The sequence below is a fragment of the Elephas maximus genome, chromosome 3 (genome assembly GCF_024166365.1).
Source record: "Elephas maximus indicus isolate mEleMax1 chromosome 3, mEleMax1 primary haplotype, whole genome shotgun sequence".
Classification (NCBI taxonomy): Eukaryota; Metazoa; Chordata; class Mammalia; order Proboscidea; family Elephantidae; genus Elephas; species Elephas maximus.
This window is the reverse complement of record NC_064821.1, coordinates 86571585-86595492: the sequence shown is the minus strand read 5'-3', so window position 1 is coordinate 86595492 and position 23908 is coordinate 86571585. Positions and strand designations below refer to the sequence as shown.

The 23908-nt window shown below is 47.7% G+C and overlaps 1 protein-coding gene across 5 annotated transcripts in view; it reads left to right on the top strand.

Moving 5' to 3' along the window:
- ERI3 (ERI1 exoribonuclease family member 3) overlaps window positions 1–23908 on the top strand; it is a 151210-nt gene that overhangs the window by 58564 nt on the left and 68738 nt on the right. For all 5 annotated transcript variants that reach the window (XM_049879075.1, XM_049879073.1, XM_049879074.1 and 2 more), the window contains one exon: window positions 759–850. In XM_049879075.1, coding sequence (XP_049735032.1) covers window positions 759–850 — 92 coding nt within the window. The remainder of the gene's footprint in view (window positions 1–758; window positions 851–23908) is intronic.

Here is a 23908-nt window from a genome sequence, read left to right as displayed (position 1 = left end):
TATGTCAGGATTTCTTACCCTGCCTTTAGGCTCCAGCCCAGCAAAGGGGCCTCTCTTGCGAGACTCATGGTGAAAATTAACTTCACCTTTAAGAAAGGAGATTTTGCTGTGAGGCTTTCTCTCTCCTCTGTTGCCTGTCCTTTCACATACATACCAAAAAATGTTTTTTGATGTGGAGTTGATTCTGACTTACATGGTTAAGATCTTTGAGGGCAAGAACTGGTTCTTAAATTAAATCTTTCTGACACAGCAATTGGAACAATGGATGTCAGTAAACATTTGGTGGGCAGGTGAAATGAATAAATGAATGAATGAAGATGTGGATTGGAGTCCCTGCTTGGGACCTCCTTCTAGCCTGTTTTCTTGGCCCAGAACAGTCTGTGCCTGTGCTAGGCTGTGCCTTTGTTTGAAGACCAGTGAGAGAAAAGACAGGTCAGAGCAAGGTATTTGGACAGACTTGTTAGGTTTTGTCTTTATCCTGTCCAAGGCAGGCTGCCAGGAAATGGGGGAGTGGGGAGCTCTCCCCTCCTCTCCACCAACTTAGGCTTCTGGGATCTTTCTGTAGAGATCTTCCTCCAAATACCTCCATAGTCTTGAGGTAAGGCCGAGAGCCCAGAGAGGAGCCATGGCTGGATAAGATTACAATTTTCTCCTGCTCTGATTACAAGCAGCTTACCTGTGTTTCACTGTTGTGGCTCTTCACAAGCTCAGGGAAAGAAAAAGGAAAATCTCATCTCTTCTTGTTGTGTACTTTTCAGAGGGTCGATGAGTGGATGGCGAAGGAAGGCCTCTTAGACCCAAACGTCAAGTCAATTTTTGTCACCTGTGGAGACTGGGACTTAAAAGTCATGTGAGTATGAGAAGGCTACATTGCTAATAGGGTTTGGAACCTTCCAGAAGCCCAAAGTACAAGCCTGTAGGGCAGCTGGGTCAGGGATTCCCTGCATCTATGGGGCTACCAGGGCTAGCAGAGGGTCGGGAGCCCTGCCTTTTGCCTGCTCTTGAGCAGGAATAGACCAGTCAAGGCCCCTACTAGGACTACTGTTGTTGGGACCTTCCTGCCTTTTGCAAGTCTCAGTAATCAGGATAGGCCTTACAATCACTGGGTACATGTTATTGCCCTGGAAGGAAGGTCTTTACAGGTTTTTTTTTTTAACACCAAGCACATAGTTCTCACTCTGTAAAGGCACTGTTCTAAGCGCTTTACAGATAACTCATTTAACAGCCCTATGGTTTACTGGGTATGGAGTAGGTACTATCTTATAGATGAGGAAATTAAGGCACAGAGAGGTTAAGTAATTTGCACAAGGACGCATAGTGCGTAAGTAGCAGAGCCAGGATTCAAACTCAGGCAACCTATCTCCAGAGTCCTTTCTCTTAACTGTTATACTATGCTATCCTCTTATCTGGAGCTCTGGTGGCGCAGTGGTTAAGAATTCAGCTACTAACTGAATTAGGTTGGCAGTATGATCCACCAGTCACTCCTTGGAAACCCTATGGGGCAGTTCTACTCTGTCTTATAAAGTTGCTATGAGTTGGAATCGACTTGACGGCAGTGGGTTTTGGTTTTATCCTCTTACCTGGATCCAACTAAGAGCCCAGTGGTGGGATGAGAGGGCTGCTTCTAGGAAGCTGCTCAAGTCACTAGTCTAGGGCATCTTCTCTTTCCTCCTTTGTCCTCATTGCTTTTTCGCCTTTGTCTCTGGATCCTGGTTATGGAAGACGAAACTATTTTCTTTGCTGGGCTGACGCTTCTGCATCTTGTCTGCCCTCATGGATATCTGGCTTCAGACAGCCCCCAGGGAACTAAAGGGGGATGGAGGTGGTGGGGGTACTGTTTGCTGAGGATTGATAGAATTGATACCTCTGTGTTCTTTTGTGACCGAGAGCAGCAGCAAGCATTCTGTCTGTGTGCGTGTCTGTGTGCGTGTCTATGTGTGTATTCGAGCTTTTGAACACAGAGTGGGGTGTTGATTTGGGATGGGGAGTAGTGGCTCTGGAGTGACATTTGCTACCAAATCAGCCATTATCTTACCTTTTTATGCCTTTTTACCCTTCGGGTGCTGGGCATTGAGATAACGGCTATATACCAGGGTAGGTGTCAGGCCTGCTATTGAACAGAGATCTCTGAGTGAGCCAGGAGGAGGAGTGATTTCTAGATCACATAAACACACACATACCTCATCTCCCACATCCCTTAGATTGTGTACACACACAGATCGCACGCCTCTGGGTATGTACACACAGCTCCCAGAGCTCCAGAGTATCTCCATACTCCCAGATGACACTCATTTTGTCAGGTAAATTATACAGGCTGGGACTCGAAGCAAATATGAATTAGAGGTGAGGAGGAGGAAGACTGTTGGTCTTGTTCATGGTGCTCTGGGCAGCTTTGAGCATTTGAAGCAGGGAAGGGACTTGTGTGGAGCTCTGTAGCACAGGGGGGCTCTTCAGGGTAGGGTGGGAGTCAGGCTGCATGCCCAGAGTTCTTGGGCTCGTGTGGCCCAGGAGGAAAGCCCTTTGGCCAAGGCCAACTGTCTTCTTCCTCCAGATAAAAAAAAAAAAATTTTTTTTTCTTCCGTTATTCCAGTGGTTTCTCTCTTTAGCATGTTTGTTCCCAAACACCTGCCTTTTAGAATGTTTTTCTCTGTGAATGGTGTGTATATGAAAAATTTAACTGTATGTGAGTGTAGGGATTACCTGATTGGGCCTCCTAAACTTGGGGTTGGTCTCCCCATGAGATAGAGAGGGAATTTCAGAGGGTGTTTTCTTATTTGGGTCTGGCCTACAGTAGCAGTTTGGCCCTTGGTGTGGTGGGCCCTGTACATGTATTGGTAGCTCAGAAGACTGCTTCGCATCTTCATGAGAAGTGATGTAGTTCCTCAAGAAGAGGAATTGGCTTGTGAAATCCAAGCATTTCTGAAAGGAATCTAAGTTGAGTGAGCGTATACCTGATCTCATTCAGTCCTGTTAACTGCTTTCTCTGGTAGGAGGTGGTACCTCCCTTTTATAGAGAGGGAAAAAAAAAAACAAAAACTAAAACCCTGAGATTCAAAAAGGTAAGGACACCTAGCTAGACAGAATTGAATTTTAAGGCCGTGTAGTTTTCAGTTTTCAGAAGACATGGGTAAAAGCAGCAGTGGCAGACTTTGGTGGCTGACTTAGGTTTGGATTGGGAAGGCCAGGGAAGCACTAAAAAATGGTGTGTAGGAAGAAAACAGATGTCAGGTGGCAGGGGCTGCAGAGAGGAGACAGAGCTCTGTGGCTGCCTTTTAGAAGCGGGACTTGGTGTAACTGCTGGGAAGGCTCTTAATTAAATGTGTAACAAAATAAAAACAGCCAGAGAGGAAACCTAAGTAGAGCTTCGTGACAGTGCACAGCTTATCGGCGTTCCTGTAACTTCTTGTCAGAGGCTCATCAGATGGCTCTCGTCAAAGCATCAACTTTTTATGTGCCTGGTAAAGGCGGCTGATGAGCCTGACAAGGGTGGTGTTGAATTGACATCCACAACTTGTTAGTATATGGCTTCTTCTTATTTTGACATCCATTTTTAGATTTAACTAAGTCTAAAGAATTCAGCAAATATTCTCATTTCACAGAGTAGTTTCCTGGAGCCAGGGCTCCTTCTCATTGCTGTCCTTCTCCTCTCTCCCACTTCCTACTGCTATTCCCCACCCCCCTCAGCTTCACATCACTTTTGTTGGGAAGGACCTGATTAAGGAGGCACTGAGAAATGGGAAGTGAAGTGGCATCAGAAATTCTAGTGAAGAAAAGAAATAAATCTGCTCCCATCCTGATAAAATCATTTTGTGTCTATCTTTTATCAAAGTTGGATGAGAGTTGATATTCCAGGTTTGATGCTATAGTTGCAGAACCTGCTGAGGTAGGTTTTAATTTAGTGGGTATGGATTTAATTTTCCTTCTAAACTTGTTCAGGAAACAACCCTTGTTATGGGTTTGGCCCCTGGTCAGCTTGCTTTCCCTACCTGGCCTACCTTTCCTTTTCCTTACCTGGTGTTTCCTGAGCCCGCTCACAGGATTTAGCATCCTTTGACCAATTTTCCCTGTTCTCTGCTATCCAGGCAGGTAATTTCTCTTTAAAGGGGTTCCCTCTTTGGAATGGTGGAAGGGTAGGGCTAGTACAGAGTGAGGGAGTGACTCCTTTAGGTGCCATCCTTGAGGAACTTAGAGTTTAACTCATAGCTCGAAGATCTAGGTTCACCAGCTGAACAGCACAGAGTGGCTGAGAAGCTGGGCCGGAAGACTTTCGCAGAAAGCTGTGGGTACGAGAAGAGGGGCAGGTCAGAAAGATGGGAGAGAAAGAGCTGGTATGAAGGGAGACCTGATCCTCAGTGCAGTCTGGGAAGAAGCCCCTTTGGAGATGGTCAGGATGATCAGACACTGTACCCTGGTGGAGGAGAGTCCAGGGGCCTGCTCAGAGTGTGTTGAGAGGACACGCATCTAGGCTCAACCTCAGTTTTGGAATGGGAGGTTTCCCTCCTACTAGAGACTGAACATGTAAACGCGGGGCAGCCATATGGCTTCACTTATTTCCCTGCCTTCCGTGTAGAGTGTGCATAGTGCATACACCGTCTGTTGGTGCTGTACAGATGTGGACCTGGACTAGAGCACTTCAGGTTTTGGAAAGTTTGGATTAAAAGATACTTGCTCGGATTGTAATACTTACTGTTTGAGTTGGGGAGAGTACACTCATCAGGGACTACTGGCACCCGTCAGGGCTAAAGTCAAGTGTCAAGACCCCTGAAGAGCAGAGATTACTGTTTCCTGGAGTGAAGTACCACAGTGATAGAACCATGCACCTTGGAGAGCACTGTGTAGTAATAGTGTCCTTCCTGTACCACCCTGAGTGTGAGAGCAAAGAGAACAATGCAAAGCACCTGGATTTTCTCATTGTCACCACCGTGTGTTGGGTCCTCCATGGTGGGGACTGGGGGAGATAGCCCATGGACCTGAGCCATGGAGGGTAAGACTGGTCCTAGGAGCAATGTGAAGGGCCTTCTCTGAGATTTGTGCCTCTAAGATTGAGGACTGGGACTATTCTGGAAAAGTTTATGTAAGAATACAGAGAGCCAAAATTTATGGAGCACTTATTATATACCAGGAGCACTGCTGTGCTGTTTGCACATGTCTTATTTAATCTTCACCATAATCATATGAAATAAATTCTGTTCATAACCCTTTTCTACAAGTGAGGAAACTGGGGCCCAGAGAGGTAAATAATTTGTCAAACACATACATCCGGTTTGTTGTAGAGCAAGTATTTGAACCTAGGCAGTCTGACTCTAGAGCTGACATATTTAACCACTATACCATCTGACTGCCTGCTTTTATCCTTCGTGGCCCATGGATTTGTGATTTGGTGGGAGTGCCCTTCTCCTATACAGTCATACGCCACACAGCATCCGTTTGGGCAGTGTTCACCACATATATGTCCGTGGTCCCATAAGGTTATAATAGAGTTCAGGAGTCCCCACTGGAGAATGGAACACAGTGAACGTTAACCAGACATAGCAACCAGATGTAGCCAGTGCAACACACGTGTCTCATGTCTCTTGTATACAAAGCAATTGCACTGCCAGGTGTATAATGGTATAGTATACTACAGTATCCCATATAGCTTTGCTAAGTACTGGCAGTCCCTGGATTATGAACGAATTCCATTCCTAAGTCTGTCTTTAAGTTGAATTTGTATGTAAGTCATAGCAGTTAGGTACATTTCATATCTAATGTCAGTTAGTCAAGTGTTTGTCTTAGTATACAGTATATAATATACCTTTCTATGCATAAAAAACATTAGAGAAACACTTCCAAATGCATTAAAACATCTTTAACATAGTAGTACAGTAATAATTTTGTTTTGTTTTGTTTTTACAGTAATAATAAGGCTTTGATGCAGGTCGCAAAGTAGTGCCTGTTTGTTACTACAAACCATTGTATGTACCTCAGGTTTTTAATATAATAGGCTTTACAGGGTTGGTCATAACAACAGGCTGTACATAAGTTGGACGTTTGTAATCCAGGAACTGCCTGTATATAATATGGTGTTCACACGATGTCCAAATTATAGAATGTCCTGTTTGACAGAATGTATTATGGACATTAAGCAACGCATGACTATACTGTCTTTGCACTGAGTGGCAGAGGCTGCAGATGTTCTCTGACACCTGGGCTGCTGGTTCCTGGTCTGGTGTGCGTGGAGGTCTGGATTGTGATGTTCTTTTTTTTTTTTTAATTTTTATTGTTCTTTAAGTGAAAGTTTATAAATCAAGTCAATCTCTCATACAAAAATTTATATATACCTTGCTATATACTCCTAGTTGCTCTCCCCGTAATGAGGCAGCACACTTCTTCTCTCCACCCTCTATTTCCGTGTCCATTCAACCAGCTTCTGTCCCCTTCTGCCTTCTCATCTCCCTTCCAGACAGGAGCTGCCCACATAGTCTCATGTGTCTACTTGATCCAAGAAGCCCACTCCTCCCCAGTATCATTTTCTATCTTATAGTCCAGTTCAATCCCTGTCTGAAGAGTTGGCTTTGCTGTGATGTTCATTTTGATATGGAAGCATAGTTGGCCAGGACATGTGGTGGGTGGTGATTTGGGGCTGCCCAATAGCCTCATTACTGGGCTACAAATTAATGAATCCTCAGATCTGTTTTAAGGAAACCATGGCCAGCATCACTTTGGACACCTCTATTGTGTGGCATGTTCACAAACTGGTGAGGCATTTCATTGTGTTGGTAAGCTCATGAGACCCTTGCTCCTTGCCCATGGGTGTGCCAGTTAGTCCCAGCACTGAGCTGCATCATCTTTGATTAGCAGTCTGCTCGGGGAAGGGCTTGAGTAAGAACTCCCTGCCAGTACTGACTTGTCTCGTTTCCTGTTACTTTTATCTGTCACTGCAAGCACTTGTGTTCCCCTCCTGAACTAATTAAGTTTGCATGTGTTTAGACACATTGCCAAATAGGGCTTAGCAAAGCGGAACTGAGCTACATCTCTTTCTGAGTAGGGAAGGAAGTGTATATGCGTGCTCCTCCACAAGCCAGGGAGAATCATGGATGACATGGAGTGGGTGTGTGTGCAGATGATAGGCACCCTGCCCTGGCCTTCCTAGTACACAGCTGGCCTGCACAGCAGCCTTCTGGTTGGTTGGCAGAAGCAAGTGAGGGCTGGCCCTCCAGCTCTCTTAGTGAATTGAGTTTTCTAAGGGGGCTGATAATGGAAAGAGAGCAGGCCCTGAAATATGCTTCCCCTGCCACCAAAATTGAAATTCAGGTTTAGTGGGATTTGCTGGGGGTTTGTAGGGCTGTGCACTAGTTGCTGCTAGCCTAAACTTGCTTAGCCTCTAGCCCTAAAACCACATATAGGGTTAGCAGAGTGTAAGGTGGCCCTCTTTCTAAGCCTGTGAGAGGTATATTAGCAACTTGGACAACTGAAGGCTCAAGTTTTTCTTCTTGCCCAGAAGACTCCATTTCCCCCTCCTCAGTCTACTATGATCCCTGTGAGGCAGCTGCAGGGAGAGGTGGAGGGAAGGAGAATAGCGTTGCCCAGTCTCCCCACCCTGTGGAGTTCAGCTTAATGGATCACCGTAGTGTGGTGATGGCTGACAGCATGTTTTTTGTGTCAGGCTGATGCCTGCCTTTTCCCTAGTGCTGAAATGCCCTGTGGCTGACCATACGTGGGGCCCATCCAGATAGCAGTTATGGGGGCATCTGTTCTGTGTAGTAATCACCGTGTTGTGGGCTCCTGTCCTTGCATAAGGAGTGGGATTATTGCTACAGAAAGCAGAAGAGCCAGCTGGGGACTTGGTCAGGGCCTCCGTCTTATAGATATGAGGCTAGTGGGTCAGCTTCCTGGCCATAGAGAGCCTCTAGGTGGGCAAGATCGGCTCAGAGTCAGCCCTGGCCCCCAGTGCACAAGAAGTGTGTGTTGGGGGGCTGTGGGGACTGGAGGTTGTGTAGGAATTCTGAGCCTTAGTGCTATAGCCTAAGCCCAGAGAGAACAGGAACCAGACCTTCTGCCCTCGCTTCAGCTTCCCTAGAGCCTTCTCGTCAGTGGAGGTGCATTGGGTTAGCCCCAAGAAGGCAGCTTGAGTTGATGGGGTCATGTTTCAGCTGCAGCTAATCCAAGTGACTCGATATAAATCTCTTGCTGCTGCCTCTCCCCTCCCTCCCATCCCCAACCCACAGACAGGGAAATGAATCCTGGCCCTCGCCCTGAATACATCGTGGCAGGCCTGCCTCTAATGAGAGAGGGCCATTCATTGTGGGGTGAAGCTCCCTGCAGAGCCTGGGATGCCATTAATTAAAGAAGAGCCACCTGAAGCCAATCGTGCGGCACAGCCTGCCACGCTCAGATGGAGTGGTTGGGGGATAGCCTCTTAGCCTAACAGCTCCTTGGGCCCAGAGTTCTTGGGCTTGGGGGAGTGCCTCCCTCTCTTCCACCTCCGGATCCGGCCTGCCTAGGAACATATGAGAGCCCCCTCATACACATGTCCTGAGGTCTAGAACTGGCCGTAAAGGGCCTCCTGATCACGGGCTTGGCAGGGGATTATCCATTTCCTATGTGTAGATCCTAGGGCAGGAGCAGGTTTGTTTGGAGTAAGGACAGGCCTCTGGTTCCCAGACTGTGCTCCCGTCACACTCTTCCCGATGTGGTCCTGGGCCTGTGGGTCAATAGGCATCTCACCCTGTATTCTCCTTTCAGAGCCTTTTTTGGGACAATTCGTCTGCTCTGGAAGGACTTTGGACCTGGAGGAGATGGCCCCAGGAGCGCTGGGAGAAGTTCTGTGTCTGGCCAACAAGCATGGCCTCTCCCTTTCACAGCAAGAACCTCTGGTGTTCCAGTTTCTGGGCACTTTTAGGCTGAAGGGTGGGGCGACAGTGGCAGCCTCATCTCACCCCCTGGGAGGGTATCTGAGGATCTAAATCACTTCAATGATTTACAGGAAACCCTGGAATAGAATTTTTGCTCAGTTAAAACCCTGATAAAATATAAAGATGTTTTACTTAGTCGATCAGGCTTGGAGATGTTTATGGTGGTGGGAGCCTCATGCCTTGGCCTGTAACAGAGCTTCTGACTGGATGGCTCTTTATTGCTTAATTGGTCCCAAGGCAAGTGTTGCTGCCTAGATTCTGGCCCCGGATTTGATATGTGGAGCCCTTTTTGCTGGTAGGAGGGGCTGTAGGAATTGAGTCCTTTGCCTTAGTCCAGAGTTAGGGTAGCTCAGCCTTCTTCTACCTGGCTTGTCAGGAACACACATTGGGTCCTGTTTCTGTGGCCCTTCAGGGCACTCTCTGGAAGTTTGGTTTTGTGCTCAATGGCAGGCATTCTGATAGGCTACTTCAGAGAGACTTAGAACCCGCTGGGGGCATGACTGGACTGTGTGATTCATTTCTGCTCCCCTAGAGCTCTCCTGGCACGCAATAGACGCTACATGAAGCCTCCTGACGGGCCATGACCTCCTAGGCCTAGGACTTGGACTGCCCTTCCTTTGTATTTTGAATATTTTTTTTACCTTCCCAGGTTCTGGCCCTTTGCTTAGTCCCCTCTGTCCTCAGGCAGCTAGATAGTGAAGTCTGGAGGGCCTTGTCTCCTACCCTCCACAGAGAAGGGGCCACTGATGCTCCTGGAAAGTATTTTCTTTTGAGTGAGATATATTTTAGATCAATGTTTTTAAAAGCTTTTTGTGCAACTTGTGAACAATAACTCTTTTTGGTCTTTTAAAAATTTGAAGTATAAAATAGGTATAATAGGGTACATTAAGTGTACAAATATAAAGTATACAGCTCAATGTATTATACAAGTATATACCTGTGTGATCACCATGCAGATCAAGGTAAAGAACCCTTTCCATTATCCCAGAAAGTTCCTTTGTGCCCCTTCTTGATCAGTAATACCCTTCCCCAGCCAGGTAACCACTTTTCTGATTTCTGTTACTTTTGGTTTGCTTTGTTTGTTCTTGACCTTCTTTTACTTCATATAAAGAGTACATTCAAAGATGTATTCCTTTGTGCCTGACTTCTTTTGCTCAACATAATGTACGAGAGATTCATCCATGTTGTTGTATATAGCAGTTCAGCCTTTTTATTGTAGCGTGGTATTCCATTGTGTGACCACTCTCCAATTTATTTATTAATTTTTCTTTTGATGGACTACCTACCTTTTTAAGGTGCTCAGTACATGTTTTTGGAATGAGTATGTAAATGCTCAATCTGATAAGAGAATCTCTCTAGGTCCATCAGTTTGTCCCAGTCCATCTCATCTTTTAAAACCTAGTTCCGGTTTCCTTGGCCATGTAGTCTTCCTTGTCTATTCTGGATCCTTCCTTGTCTATTCTGGATCCTGCAGTGGTCTTCCTCCTCTCTGAACTCCTTTTTTAGGAAGAGGCTGGCCCTAGGCCTGTAGTAGTAACCCTTGAACTCTATTGATCCATTTATGTATTCTTTTCATATAGGTTTATTAAATGCCCACTATGTGCCTCGCACTGTTCTAGGTATTGAGGGTACAGCAGTGAACAGAGAGCTAACTTCCAAAACTTCCTGCCTTTACGGAGTTTACATTTTGGTGTGTGCGGACTCCTTTGTATTTTTTGACCTTGATGCCAGAAGAATCTTAGTCTTCTCCAGGATCCTCTATGCTGGGGGCTTCTACAAGAGCTAGGTAGCAGTGGCCCCTTCCACCTTGGCAGGGCCTCTCTAGGTCTTGGTGGAGTTTCATCTTCCTTTCAGCTGCTGCTGCTGTTGCTGCTTGGCAGTGAAAGGGTTTCTCAGTATTGGTACTTCCCTTCTACTATCTAGGAGTCTGATTCCCTCTGTAAGAGGAGAGAATTAATTTCCAACTTTCCATACCTGTAAGGTGAATGACCTCTGTTTTGTCAGCGCTTGCCAATCTGTCCTTTAATTCCCAGCCAGGGTAATGGAGACATTACTTGTGCTAAAGCAAACCACTAGTTCTCCTAGTGCGATGCTGTGTAGATCCAGGCAGTGGGGAAGATAGGACAGCCCTGCGGGTATCTCCTCACAGATGCACAGGCTCCTGGAGGTTAGATGGGAATTGGCACCTGGGTGGCTTCAGTCCTGTACTGTGGTTGGCAAATTCAAGAAGGGAAGATGCCCTGCCATCATATTCTTCCTAATCACCACCCATGCCAAGAGGGCAGCTGCTTCAGTTTGGTCAGGATTAGGTTTCTTTTGTCAGGTTCTTAAGAACACAGGAGAGGCTGCAAATGCCCCAGTGAGGAAGAAGAGTCGAGGAGCAGGGGTCTTGGTCTTGGGAGATGAGGAGCAGTGAGCTCAAGGCTTCAGCTGGCACAGTGGTCCATGCCTGAATGATTTGTGAACTCCGAGCTTAGCTCTGTTGGGCTTTGGGAAGGGTGTCTCTGAGTGGGTGGGATAAATTCATAGTGTCCCTGGCTAAAAGGTGACACAACTCAGACTTGATAGTTCTGTAAAACTGTTTCTTCCAAAGCCTGTGAGGATGTTGGTTTGGGGAAGAAAGCAAGCCAGCCCAGAGAATCCCAGGAGCCTGACAGGCCTTTTTCTCTGTGATTCTTTCTTGCAGGCAGCCTGAGGCAGCCTGTCTCTTTGTTAACAGAGTGACAGCAATGTGACACCATGGAAATAATTACTAACAAATCACGGTGCTGACTGCAAGCAGCTCTCTGTCTTCAGAGGCATGTCAGGGTGCATTAGAGCAGGACTGGAGGAGCGGCAGATGTCGGGGCTGAGGCGCAGCCTGCACTCAGACGCTCTCGTCTTCTCCCTTCACCCTGACCCCTTTCTGCTAGGTCTGACTTGTTTGCTCTTGGCCTTTACCCACCAGAACATCTAAAGGACCAACTGGAACCATGGCACGTGGCTGGTCTGGCTTCTTCTGGGCAGGTAGCTAGGACCCCTGTCTTTGCTAAGGAACACCTGAGTAGTGATGAGATTCAGGAGTTTTTCTATTATGTGGACCCAAAAGGTGAATGGGATGCTCCATTTCTGATTTACTGTCTGCCAGCTGGGACCAGCTTCACCTGCTAGTGCTTTGGGTTTTGGGGTGACAGTATTTGTTCCAGCTGGACCCAGAATGTGGGGGAAGCCTCACATCTCAGTGTTGGCTCAGATCCCTTGCCCCATCAGCTCTGGTTTCTTCTTAAATTGCCATTGTCAATTTTTGGTAAGTCTACTTTGTCCATTCCCTCTTGGTTAGCAGAGTGATTGCTCTGACTGTCAAGGCTGTAAATAATGTTCCTGGCGTGTATGGCTGGAGGCAGCTGTGTGGGGTGGGGAAAGGAGTGGAAGGAGGAGCAGCACTCCGATGGCTGGTTCGCTCGCACCCCTCCCCACTCATACAATATTTATCCAGGGATGGGAGTCAGATGCAGCGACCTCAGGGGTCACCCAGTTAAATAGCTTCTGAACCTCCCTGCATTCTAATTGCTGCAGTTGTCCTTTGCTCTGGAGACTTCTCCTCCCCATTGTCTGCTGAGGCACACACTAATGGCTGTCCTCCGTGGCCCTGCTGGGAGGCATGTGTGTGTGTGGAGGGGAGAGAGGGCTCATTGCTACCTTCCTTTCCCCAGGGATGAGGGAATCTAGGGCCTATTAACAAGTGGCTTTAGCTAGGAGGAGCACCAGTCCCTTGCCTCCCCCCTTCTCCAAAGCCAGATGAAGAAGGAGGCCCAGGCATTTGGCTTGGTTGATGGGGCTAAGGGGCTTTGCCCATTTCCAGCCCTGTAACGAGAATTGTGGAAGTAATGACTTGTCTACAGGCTACATAGAGCCAGGGGACAGAACCATGAGTATTTAGCTGATGAACATCAGTCTGTGTTCCCATGGTCCCACATTCAGGGTTTGGAAACTAATGAGTGCTACTTCTTATTGGGATACTTGGTAAAGATTGACCAAAGCAAAAGTCCTTTTGGTCCCCTTGAGGTTGAGTTAGATGATTGATAATGGTAGCAGGTGGACCCAATTCATTGATTTAAGATGTGCCACACATCTTTACTAGGACTGTCTTGGAAATGTCAGTTACCCTCTGCTGTGACTCTTCTCTCCCAAGGAGTACCATTGACAACTGCCATTGAAGGTGCCAACCATAGTGTATCCTGGGAAGTGCTGGCCTTCCAGCAGCCACTTAAAGTTCGTGCTTGTTGAGGGCTGCTTCAGGCCCAGTAAGTACTGTGCAGGGGCTTGTAGGGACCACCAAGTGATCAGGACAGAAAGAGTGGCATGTATATAACTAATCACAGGGTAAGTAAGGTAGACAATAAGAACACTATAAAGAAGACACAAAACAAATACTGAGAACCCAGAGGAGAAATGTAGAGAGACAGAATGGGTGGTATTTTTTAGCAGTAAACTTTTTTTTTTTTTGAACAAAACATTAAAGGAAGCCCAATATTAACAAAATTTCTAAAAGTTGAAATGTTCTGTTTAAAGCTGGGGCAAGGTGCTGCCCATTCTTTCTTCTTCTCCCCCAGTCCACAAAGTGGCCTGATGTTCCTCCTTAGTACCCTAAAGCTCCATGGAGCACAGTTTCAAAACCATTAGCCCATCTTTATAGGACAGAAGCACAACTCTGTATAGGCCAAGTGCTAATACATCTTGACTGAGTCAGGAGAGCTGGAATCAGGGCAGAGGGGACCAGCCAAAGGTTAAGGGAAACAGCTGTGTCCTTGAGTGCCTGTGTGGGAGCAGAGATCAGACTGCATCCCAGATCCTGAACACTAGGAGGATTACCTCTCTGTAGAGCCTCCAGAGGGCATTGTAGGCCACACAAAGGCAGCCCAGACCCAGGGTCAAGGTGGACACAGGCCAGGTCCAGACTTAGTAGCAGGTAATGGGTGAGGTGTCTTAGAGACAGCTCAAACTGCTAAGGAACTCCTGATTTCCCTGGCCAAGAAGAGAACAGCTCATCAGCTGAGGCACTGACTCAGGTACCCTGGAAACATCCCCTCCCCTGCTCATCCTCCTTTTCCCCACCCGACTCCCTACTATCTGCCGGGGCTTCTGCCATATCATCTGAGGAAGAGAGCTCTGGCAGGTCCTGGTAGCAGCTCCAGCACCCCCATGGTCACAACAGGTAGGGCACTGTGCCCATTTCCCTGGAGGCGTTGCCAAGGGAGGGGCACTGGAGAGGGGCTCGTCCTGTTGTTTCACTAGAGAGGGGCTGGGGAAACACAAGCTGTATGATTCCATGGAATATTTGTGACACCGAGGGAGGTGCATGTTATACTGTTCCACAGGGTGTTTGTGGCACTTGTGTGCTTCTTGTGGTCATTTATGTGGGCACCATGTGGGAGAAATGGGTGTGGAGATAGTTGGCAAGTGGGCTAAAAAGCAGTGGCTCAGGGAGCCACTATGTACATAAACAGTGCCCTTTGGAGGTTTTGAGCAACTGCTTGACAGTAGGGATTTAAGACTGATTTTCCTTGGGAGGACCAGCAGCTCGGCCTATGGGACGTCCCTCTGTACCCGCCTGTATTCTGGTTTGTTTGGGAACTCTCCAGAGCAGCATGTCTGGGAACACTTCCAGCTGTGCCACCAGACCCAGACGCAGGTGACGGCCTTTCGTCTGTACCATGGGGAAACCAAGAGGAAATTAAATGTCATTTGCCCCCTGCACAGCAGGCTGCTGCCGGATCAGACACTGCTGATCAGAGCTGTGCAGAGGGCACCTGAGGGAAGACTTATGCCTGCAGCCATGCCTTCTGAGCTGTGGAGACTCCCGGCTGACGGCTTGGCTCGCTTCCAGAGCTTTCTCTGCCCGGCTGGGTTCACCCTGGCCTGGGGCCCAGCCCTGTGCTATGTGGCAGCTGTGGCCCATGCCAGGCCAGGGGGATGTGTGTCCCAGTGGGAGAAAATGGAGAGGAAGGGTAGGGCCTGGCAGTAGAGGACACTCAGGAGATAGTGAGGTGATCAGCCCTTGGAGAAGCTGTGTGGTATTGTGGAAAGAACAGAGCCTTTAGAATTAAGGGAGATCCAGATTTGGGTTCTAGCTTCACTACTTCCAGTGAAACCAAACCAGTTGGCATCAAGTAGTCCTATGCTCCATAGAGATTTTCAGTGGCTGTGATCTTTTGGAGGAGCCCTGGTTGTGTAGTGGTTAAGCATTCGGCTGCTAATCAAAAGGTTGACAGTTCAAGTCCACCATCTTCTCCTAGGAAACCCTACGGGGCAGTTATGCTATGTTCCGTAGGGTCGCTGTGAGTTGGAATCGACTCGACGGCAACGGGTGATATCTTGGAAGTAGATTGCCAGGATTTTCTTCTGAGGCACCTCTGGGTGGATTTGTACCATCAACCGTTCAGTTAGTAGCCAAACACTTAACCATTTGCACCGCCAAATCTTGGGGAAGTCACAGTACCATTCCATATCCTCATCTGTAAAATGGGAATTATAATAAGCTCTGGCATCTGATGTCTGTGGGGGAAGTAGCTTCCTGTTGAGACTAGTGCCAGAGTCTTCCTCACCTCCCCAGGTCTGGAAGAATGGTTTGTAACCCCTTGACCATGGGGCCTCTAGAGGGAACTGTGAAGTGAGTTGGCTGAAGTTGATGTAAAGTGGCTGGGTAGTCAGTCTGGCCAGGAAGGCAGAGTGGTAGTCTCTCCCTGCCTGAGGCTTCTCCTCCTTATCCTAGTCCTCAGCCAAGCATTGCAAGGCCTTTATGAGGTCAGTGTGGGTGAAGGTGGTAGGGTGAGTTGGGAGACTTTCCAGAGGTCATCCATCTACTTGTGGGGCTCAGCTGGCTGCCTCCAGCCTCACATTTGCCTTCCCCTTCCTGTTCTAGAGGACCACAAGGGTTGCCCCAACCCGTCCCTTTCCTTGAAGTCCTGATGGTGGGCTGTAGTTCTCAGCTTTGCAATGACATTTATTAACAGGGCGTTGGGAAAAGATGTTTTAATACTGCGAGAGTCCTCTCTAGAAAACTCCCCACCCCCGCTTTGCCCCCCATCTGAAGCATGGCTGCTGATAGTGAAATTCATTAGTGTTCCCTGACAGGCAGTGGCGACAGAGGTGCTGGCTGTCTGCTTCCCGCTCCCTCACTCTCATGCTCCTGCTTCACGCACACTGATATTTAAAGCTGATGGGCTGCTTATAGACTTCTTGTACCATGACAAGTTTGGGGAGGGGGTTGGGAGAGAAGAGACAGACAAGGAGCCAGCTGTCACGCTGGTATTTCAAACACTACTCTCTCCTGACCCTTTGCAGGCTCCAGCAAGTGTATCGTCTTTCTGAAGCCTGTGGTTGGAATTGTAACCTGCAGCCGTCCCAGAGGATGGCGGCAAGCGTGGGGGCAAAGTGGGGCGAGAAGTCAGCAGAGCATTGTCCCAGGGCTGTGGGCTGGCAGAGAAGAATGGAGGGACAGGGTTTGTGTGTGTGTGTGTGTGCGTGCGCGTGCGCGTGTGTACGCGCGCACGCATGCTTAAACACGGGATTGAAGCTAGTTTTTGTAAGTAATCCCCAGCTTTGTCCTCCCGTCACCAGAGATTAGATGTCCCTTTCTCAGTAGTCTGTCCTAGAGTAATATCTGTTTCATGTTGTGGTTATCCTCTGGGTGGGCCTGGAAGCTCCCTGAGTATAGGGATCAGGTTCGATTGGCCTCTACTCCTTAAGGGACCAGGGTCTCTGTGATGCCCATAAATATGTGGTTACCAATTAGGGTAGAACGCTCTCCCATTTGGGGTCTAAACTGGAGTCTTGGCTTTTGTTCCCTGGTATTTGTGTGCTGATTCTTTGGATTTGGAGAATCAGTCCCAATCCTCTACGCACATCAACTCTCACCAAGCCAGGCTTCCCGTAATTCATTTCTGCAGTTGTTAAGTGGTTTTAGAACTTTCTCTTAGCCTGTCATCCCTAGCAAGGCTTCTCCAGGATCCTTTTCCTGACTCAGGCACTGTCTCCTCAATGCAGGTGGCTTCAAAGTGTCTCCAAAGACTCTTGCAGGTTTGGTCTCGGCTGATCTCCTTATTGCCAGAATGCCTTCTGTGGGCCCTTTATTATTTATAAAGCATGTTTCCATTGGCTGGCTCATTTAATCCTCACAGAGCAGGGCATGGAGGTGATGTAACTTGGCCAAGAATGCATGATCACTTGACCAAGTTGCCTTTTAGTGTGATGGAGCTGTGGTGTGCTGGGCAGTGGGACTGCACCCCTTCACGCCCCAGCTGAGTTCTTTTCTACCCGCAGGGTCCACAGTCACCGGGGAACAGGCCAGGCTCCTCTACTCCCTGCTTTTTAGCCTTGTCAATGCTATCAGTACTGCCATTACCTCCTCAATTTCAGACACAGCGGTGTGTCTGTGTGTGTCTGGCTGTCGGCCTAGGGAATGAAGGAGGGGGTTACTGAAGGAAACATGCTGGACATCTCCTGTTGGAGGGTGGAGCCAGAATACCTTTTCTGCCTGCAGACTCAGATGTATTCTTGATCTGTCCAAGCCCATCTTTGATGTGACCACCTCCTATAACTCCACTTGCCCCTATCGTTGCCTCCACTTAGGCTTTCCAACTCTTTATCCTCCAGGTTTCAAGCAGAGGCTTCTGGTTTGGGGCTGATGCGTCCGGGCAGCACCTTTCCCTCCCTTCCTGTTCTTACTGATTCCTCAAGTTGGCTAAAGCACTGAGTGCTAGGCCTGCCTGGGGTGGGCCCATGCTGTGTCTTCTGACATGATATGTCTCGCAGGTGAGATGGATACTAACCAGCTTTGATAAGTAGGAGGCTCAAGCATTAATTTTTTATACATCAGCAGCAGCCAAGTGAGTGAATTCAATTATGAGTCTGCTTTCTCTCTACCCTCCTCCCCCCAGTGTGGTGGTTCAGAGCAGAGACTAAGGAACCTGTTGAAATGAGAAACCCCTATTTCCTAGCTTGACCCCCTCACTAATTCAGGTTAAATTGCTATGCTATTGCAGTGGTGACACATTGTGTTTGCCTCTGTTTGTATAAGAGGATGCAGTGGGGGAGGAAGGACCAATTTGTGCAGAGATAAAAGGTGTCACAGGCAGATAACTAACGTCCCAGCCTCGTGCCTGCTCTCATTGTTGCTCAATTTGCTCCATGTGTAAGCCCAGCCTTCTCTTTCTTCCTTCCCTCCCCTTGGTCATATTTTACCTCGATGCCACAGTGTAATGATGCCCTGCGTAGTGGGGGAGGAGATAGGCACCTCTGGCCGACAGCCCTTCCTGATAACCAAATTCCAGCCCATCCATCACCAGCTACTCTCCTCAACTTGAGGAAGAGTGATCGTGAAAGGTGGGCCGTTTATCATCCAGGTCTGTTTATCTCCTCTGGGTGGGGGAATGGAAATAGGAGAGACAAAGAGCTGTGTCCTCAGCTAAGTGTTGCTTAGGCTGGGGTGCCTGCCCATGATGGATACAGACTCATATCATGCTGACTGTGGAGGCTTTGATTAGACTTTGAGGAGTCCTAGACTGGGACCCCATGGGAATGGGGCCTTTCTTGAGGCCCAGTCTTGGGACTTGGAAAGAGGCATAGGAAATTGTGGCAGCTCTGACATGCGGGACAGCCAGTGACAACATTCTTCCTTAACGTTTGTATTGGGAATCCTGCATGGAAACAAGCCCCACCCACCCCTACTCGGTGTCTTCTTGAGAGGATCTTCCTTCTGGCTGGTTGGTTGGCTTCCACTGGCCTGCTCCTTACCAAGGCTGGGTCTTCTTGCCTCTGTGGTTCAACCATGATTTTGAAGAAGTCAGAACTTTTCTTCCTGCTCTCCACCTTTGCTCCTTGACACTCCCCCTTTTCTGTATATCAGATAGAATAGCTTGCCTCCTGCAGGAAGGGAGTACCTATTGGGCACCAGGACTGACAGCCCATACTCATTCCAAGGCCCAGGTCAAGTATGGCTCGAGATTCTGCTTGCCCTCTCCTCTTTAAGAGCTTGAGTCTGCTAAAAGTGAGAGTGACATGCAGCTGCCTGAATTGGGGTTGTCCCTAAGACCTGAACAGGAAAAAGCACATAAGGAACAGTGTCCGTGACCTTTTCCAGCACTCTGGAGTATCTGCCTGGTGCCTGCCTTCCTGCTGGTCCTGGCTCTTGATGTCTGTCTGCCAGTCTGTGTGTCAGACCTCCATGGATGCTGCTGGTCTCCTCGTCTCATGCCTGGCAGTTCTCCCCCTAGCCTTGCTTCACCTAATCTTCAAAGCTGAGCTCCTGCTCACAATGGCTTCACCCTGGCCATACCCATTAGAGAGGGTGGTATTACCTTAATGAGCTACTCCCCTGTCTTGGCTGGCGCTGAGCTAGCCACACCTGTTTGCCATCAGGGCTGTCTGGGCCCAGCCAGAGTGGCTCGGTTTGCAGGTGGTAGAGCTGAATGAGGGGTGGGTGGGGTGAAGTGGGGAAGACTTGGCTCCTTTTGCTTTGTGCTCTATGCTTGTAGGAGGGCAATTCCTCACATACCCTTCCCCCCCCATACTGTTGTGTTCTTTTTAAGCAGGGACAGGGCTCTCTGCTGCTTTGTTTTTTGTTATCTAAAAGGAGTACTAAGGGAGCTCAAAGAGTACCCCATCTTCCTAACTTTCCCCTAGATAAAGTAGTGAGGAGGCAGTCAGGCCTCCCAGTGTAGGGTTTGATATTCTGTTCTGATGACCCTAAGGAGCCAGTGTAATAAGAGCAGGGCCACATGGTAAATGCCAGGGTGGAGCTTCTTTATAGCCCTAGGCCCTACAGAATTTGGAAAGCGATCATGTCCCCACAAGCAGGATTAGGAAGGGGCTTCCTTAAAGGGGGCCCCTCGCATTCACGAAGCTGAAGGAAGTTTTGATTTGAAAAAATTGCATTTCTTTTTATGGCCTGGACATAATTGGCTCTTTTCTATTGGCCATCAGTGATGTCATTCCGACTCTCATAAAGAAGGGGAAATCACACCTGTGGACTCGGTGCATAAAATTTCATTGGGAAACAGTAATAAGCATGGCCAGATGATGTTTGGGCAGTTGGGGAGCTTTGTGCCCAGTGATTCCAGCTGCATGGAGACCTGGGCACCATAAACCTGCCTGCACATTTATGCCCGCAGGCTAGTTCAGGGCCCACTGCCAGTGGCTCTTGGGATCAGTATCTGGTAGGAACTCAAAACATTCAGACCGTTTGTGCTGGGGAGACTTTTGCCATTTTTCTTTCCAAATTGTTAGAGCTGTGGACCCACTAGTACTCATTGACCTTAGCCTTGGGCTCCTAAGAGCCTTGGACCCAGGTGTGGCCTTGCCTTTCCAGAAACACTGCAGTGCTTTGAATGCATGTATACAGCTGATGCCTTGTATGGTCAGAAGACTTACGTTCCATTTCTAGTTCTGCCCTTGGCTTGCTGTGTGATTGAGAAAACCCCTTTCCTTCTCTGAGCCTCAGTTTCCTCTTTTGTATAGGGGATGATGACCACTCTAACCCACCTTCCTCACAGGATAACTCTTGGTGTTCTCCAAGGGTAGAGTTCTGTTACAGAGATTTACATGTAGATGTCTTCCCACAAGGCACCTCGGGGTTCAAGTTCTGGCATTTGCCTTTGTACCTCTTGTGAAGATGGGATTGGGTTCTGCCCCATCTGTTCTGCTTGCATCCTGGAGTCACAGGGCTAGGACCATCCACAGACCTAGAAGGCCACAACCTGAATTCCTGTGTACAGTGTCTGCAAGCTGTATGGGTACCTGTAAGTGCTTGGAGCTCCTGGGTGAGAGTTATGGTCCTCAGTTCCCATCTGCTTTAGTCACACATGGGGTACAAAACGGCACTCAGTATTGCTGCTGAGCCATAGCTGAAGCTGAGTAGCTAGCTTGATAACTGTCTATCTGGTTTGTCCTCAGTGTGGCTCCTTTGGTACAGGTGCCCCTCTGAGAGCAACAGACAGGATTCTATTGAGCTGGACCCTTCCTGCCTGAGTAGAAATGTCTACAGCAGTGGTCTACCCTTGAATTCCTGCCGAAGAGGGAATTCCTCCCTTTCCCAGGGCAAACCAAAGCCAATAATAGGGCCCCTGGCCTGTATCGTGTGAAAGAAGTAAGGGGTGCTGGGCTGGCTAAGGGTGAATAAGATAGATGTTCCAAGATGCCTGCCTTTTGCTGGTCAATCCTCCTTATCTGTTCCTTTGTAGATTCTGCTGCTTCTGGTGGCTTCCTCATTCACAGGCCTTAATATAGTTCTTCTAAAATAGCTGAGCTCCTCAAGGATTTTTACAAATACCAAGGATAAGGAACATGAAATAAAGGTTGAAGGAAATAAGAAACTTAACCCAAATAGTCAGATTACAGTACTGCTTCACAGGCAACCACACTTTAGCACCTAAGGGCCTTTCATCCTTAAAAAGTTTGGCTAGTCTGGGGTCTTAAACGCTAGCAAGCGGCCATCTAGGATGCATCAATTGGTCTCAACCCACCTGGAGCAAAGGAGAATGAAGAATACCAAAGACACAAGGTAAATATTAGCCCAAGAGACAGAAAGGGCCACATAAACCAGAGACTACATCAGCCTGAGACCAGAAGAACTAGATGGTGCCCGGCTACCACTGATGACTGTCCTGACAGGGAACACAATAGAGAGTCCCTGATGGAGCAGGAGAACAGTGGGATGCAGACCTTAAATTCTCATACAAAGACCAGACTTAATGGCCTGAGTGAGACTAGAAGGACCCTGGAGGTCATGGTCCCTGGACCCTTTGTTAGCCCAAGACTGGAATCATTCCTGAAGCCATCTATTTAGACAGGGATTGGACTGGACTATAAGACAGAAATTGACGATGGTGAAGAGTGAGCTTCTTGGCTCAAGTAAACACATGAGACTATGTGGGCAGCTCCTGTCTAGAAGCGAGATGAGAAGGCAGAGGGGGACAGGAGCTGGTTGAATGGACACGGGGAATATAGGGTGGAGAGGAGGAGTGTGGTGTTACATTAGGGGAGAGCAGTTAGGTTACATAGCAAGGTGTGTATAAGTTTTTGTATGAGAGACTGACTTGAATTGTAAACTTTTACTTAAAGCACAATAAAAAAAAAAAACTTGCCTAATTTCCTCATGTTTATGGTCCTTGATCCCCACCCATGTGAGCACATCCTGCCTGGATATTCTTTCATCATCTTGGCTGTAGCCAGAGTTTCCCTGGCAAGAAATTGACTGGTTACAGTTAATGTCACTATGCTACCTGTATATTTGAGAGAAACCCACCCCCCATGTGTTAGGAAATCCTTACTATACTGAGTGACACATAAACAATCAGCTTCCTATTAGTATCTGTCAAATAATTGAAGGGTAATGGAGGAAGGCTGGACTGCTGTGAACTTGTTGGATAGAATAGGTCATCTCAACTGGATTCTCATAGCCAAACTTCCTAAAAAAGGAGTTCACACTTGTGGTCTCACTTTTTCACCTCCCACCCTTTGACACATTCCAGGCTGGCTTCTGCCCCACCAGCCCTCTCACCAAGGTCACTTGTAACTCCTAATTACCAAATCCATTGGGTTTTTGTCAGCTCTCATCTTGCTTGACCACTCTATGGAGCTTGACCCTAATGACCTGCATTTTAAGCTCAAAAATCAGTTATCTATATTCCAGAAAGGGGAAGCTTGCTTTTATCACAGTTTAGGTGGACCTCGGATGATGTGATGTGGGTTTAAAAGAGCATTGTGACCTTAAGTGCCTGACATTTTGATAAAAGTCCAGGGCCCTGTCCTCTGGGAATGGGAGTAGATAGGGTGAGTCCTAACTCATTACGTATTGCTTCTGAGGCATTCTTTTGTTTAAATTGTGCTTTAGGTGAAAGTTTAGAGCTCAAATTAGTTTCTCATACAAAAATTTATACACACATTGTTACGTGACCCTAGTTGCTATCCCTATAATGTGACCGCACATTCCTCCTTTTCACCCGGCATTTCTCGTGTCCATTTAACCAGCTCCTATCCCTTTCTGCCTTCTCATTTTGCCTCCAGACAGGAGCTGTCTGTTTAGCCTCCTGTATCTTCTTGAACTAAGTAGCACACTCTTGACGAGTATCATTTTATGTTTTATAGTCCAGTCTAACCTTTGTCTGAAGAATTGGCTTTGGGAATGGTTTTAGTTCTGGGTTAACAGAGTCCGGGGGCCATGTCATCTGGGGTTCCTCCAGTTTCAGACCATTAAGTCTTTTTACTAGAATTTGAGTTCTGCACCCCACTTTTCTCCTGCTCCGTCAGGGACTCTATGTTGTGTTCCCTCTCAGGGCGGTCATTGGTGGTAGCCAGGCACCATCTAGTTCTTCTGGTTTCAGGCTGATAGAGTTTGGTTTATATGACCGCTTTTGTCTCTTGGGCTGATATTTTCCTTGTGTCTTTGGTGTTCTTCTTTCTCCTTTGCTCCAGGTGGGCTAGGACAAATTGATGCATCTTAGATGGCCGCTGGCTAGCTTTTAAGACCTCAGATGCCACTGACCAAAGTGAGATGCAGAACATTTTCTTAATAAACTTTGTTATGCCAGTTGACCTAGGTGCCCTTGAAACCCTGGTCCCCAGACACCTGCTTCTGCTTCACTGTCCCTCGAAGTGTTTGGTCGTGTTCAGGAAACGTCTTAGCTTTTGGCTTAGTCCAGTGGTGCTGGCTTCTCCTGTATTATGTGTTGTCCTTCCCTTCACCTAAGATGATTCTTGTCCACTGTGCAGTTAGTGAATTCCCCTCCCTACCTCCCCTCCCAACCCTCGTAATCATCAAAGAATGTTTTTTTTTCTGTGTTTAAACGTTTTCTTGAATTCTTATAATAGTGGTCTCATGCAATATTTGTCCTTTGGCAACTGACTAATTTCAGTCAGCATAAAGCCTTCCAGATTCACCCATGTTATGAGATCTTTCATGGCTTCATCGTTGTTCTTTATCGTTGCATGGTATTCCATTATGCGAATATACCATAGTTTGTTTATCCATTCGTCCA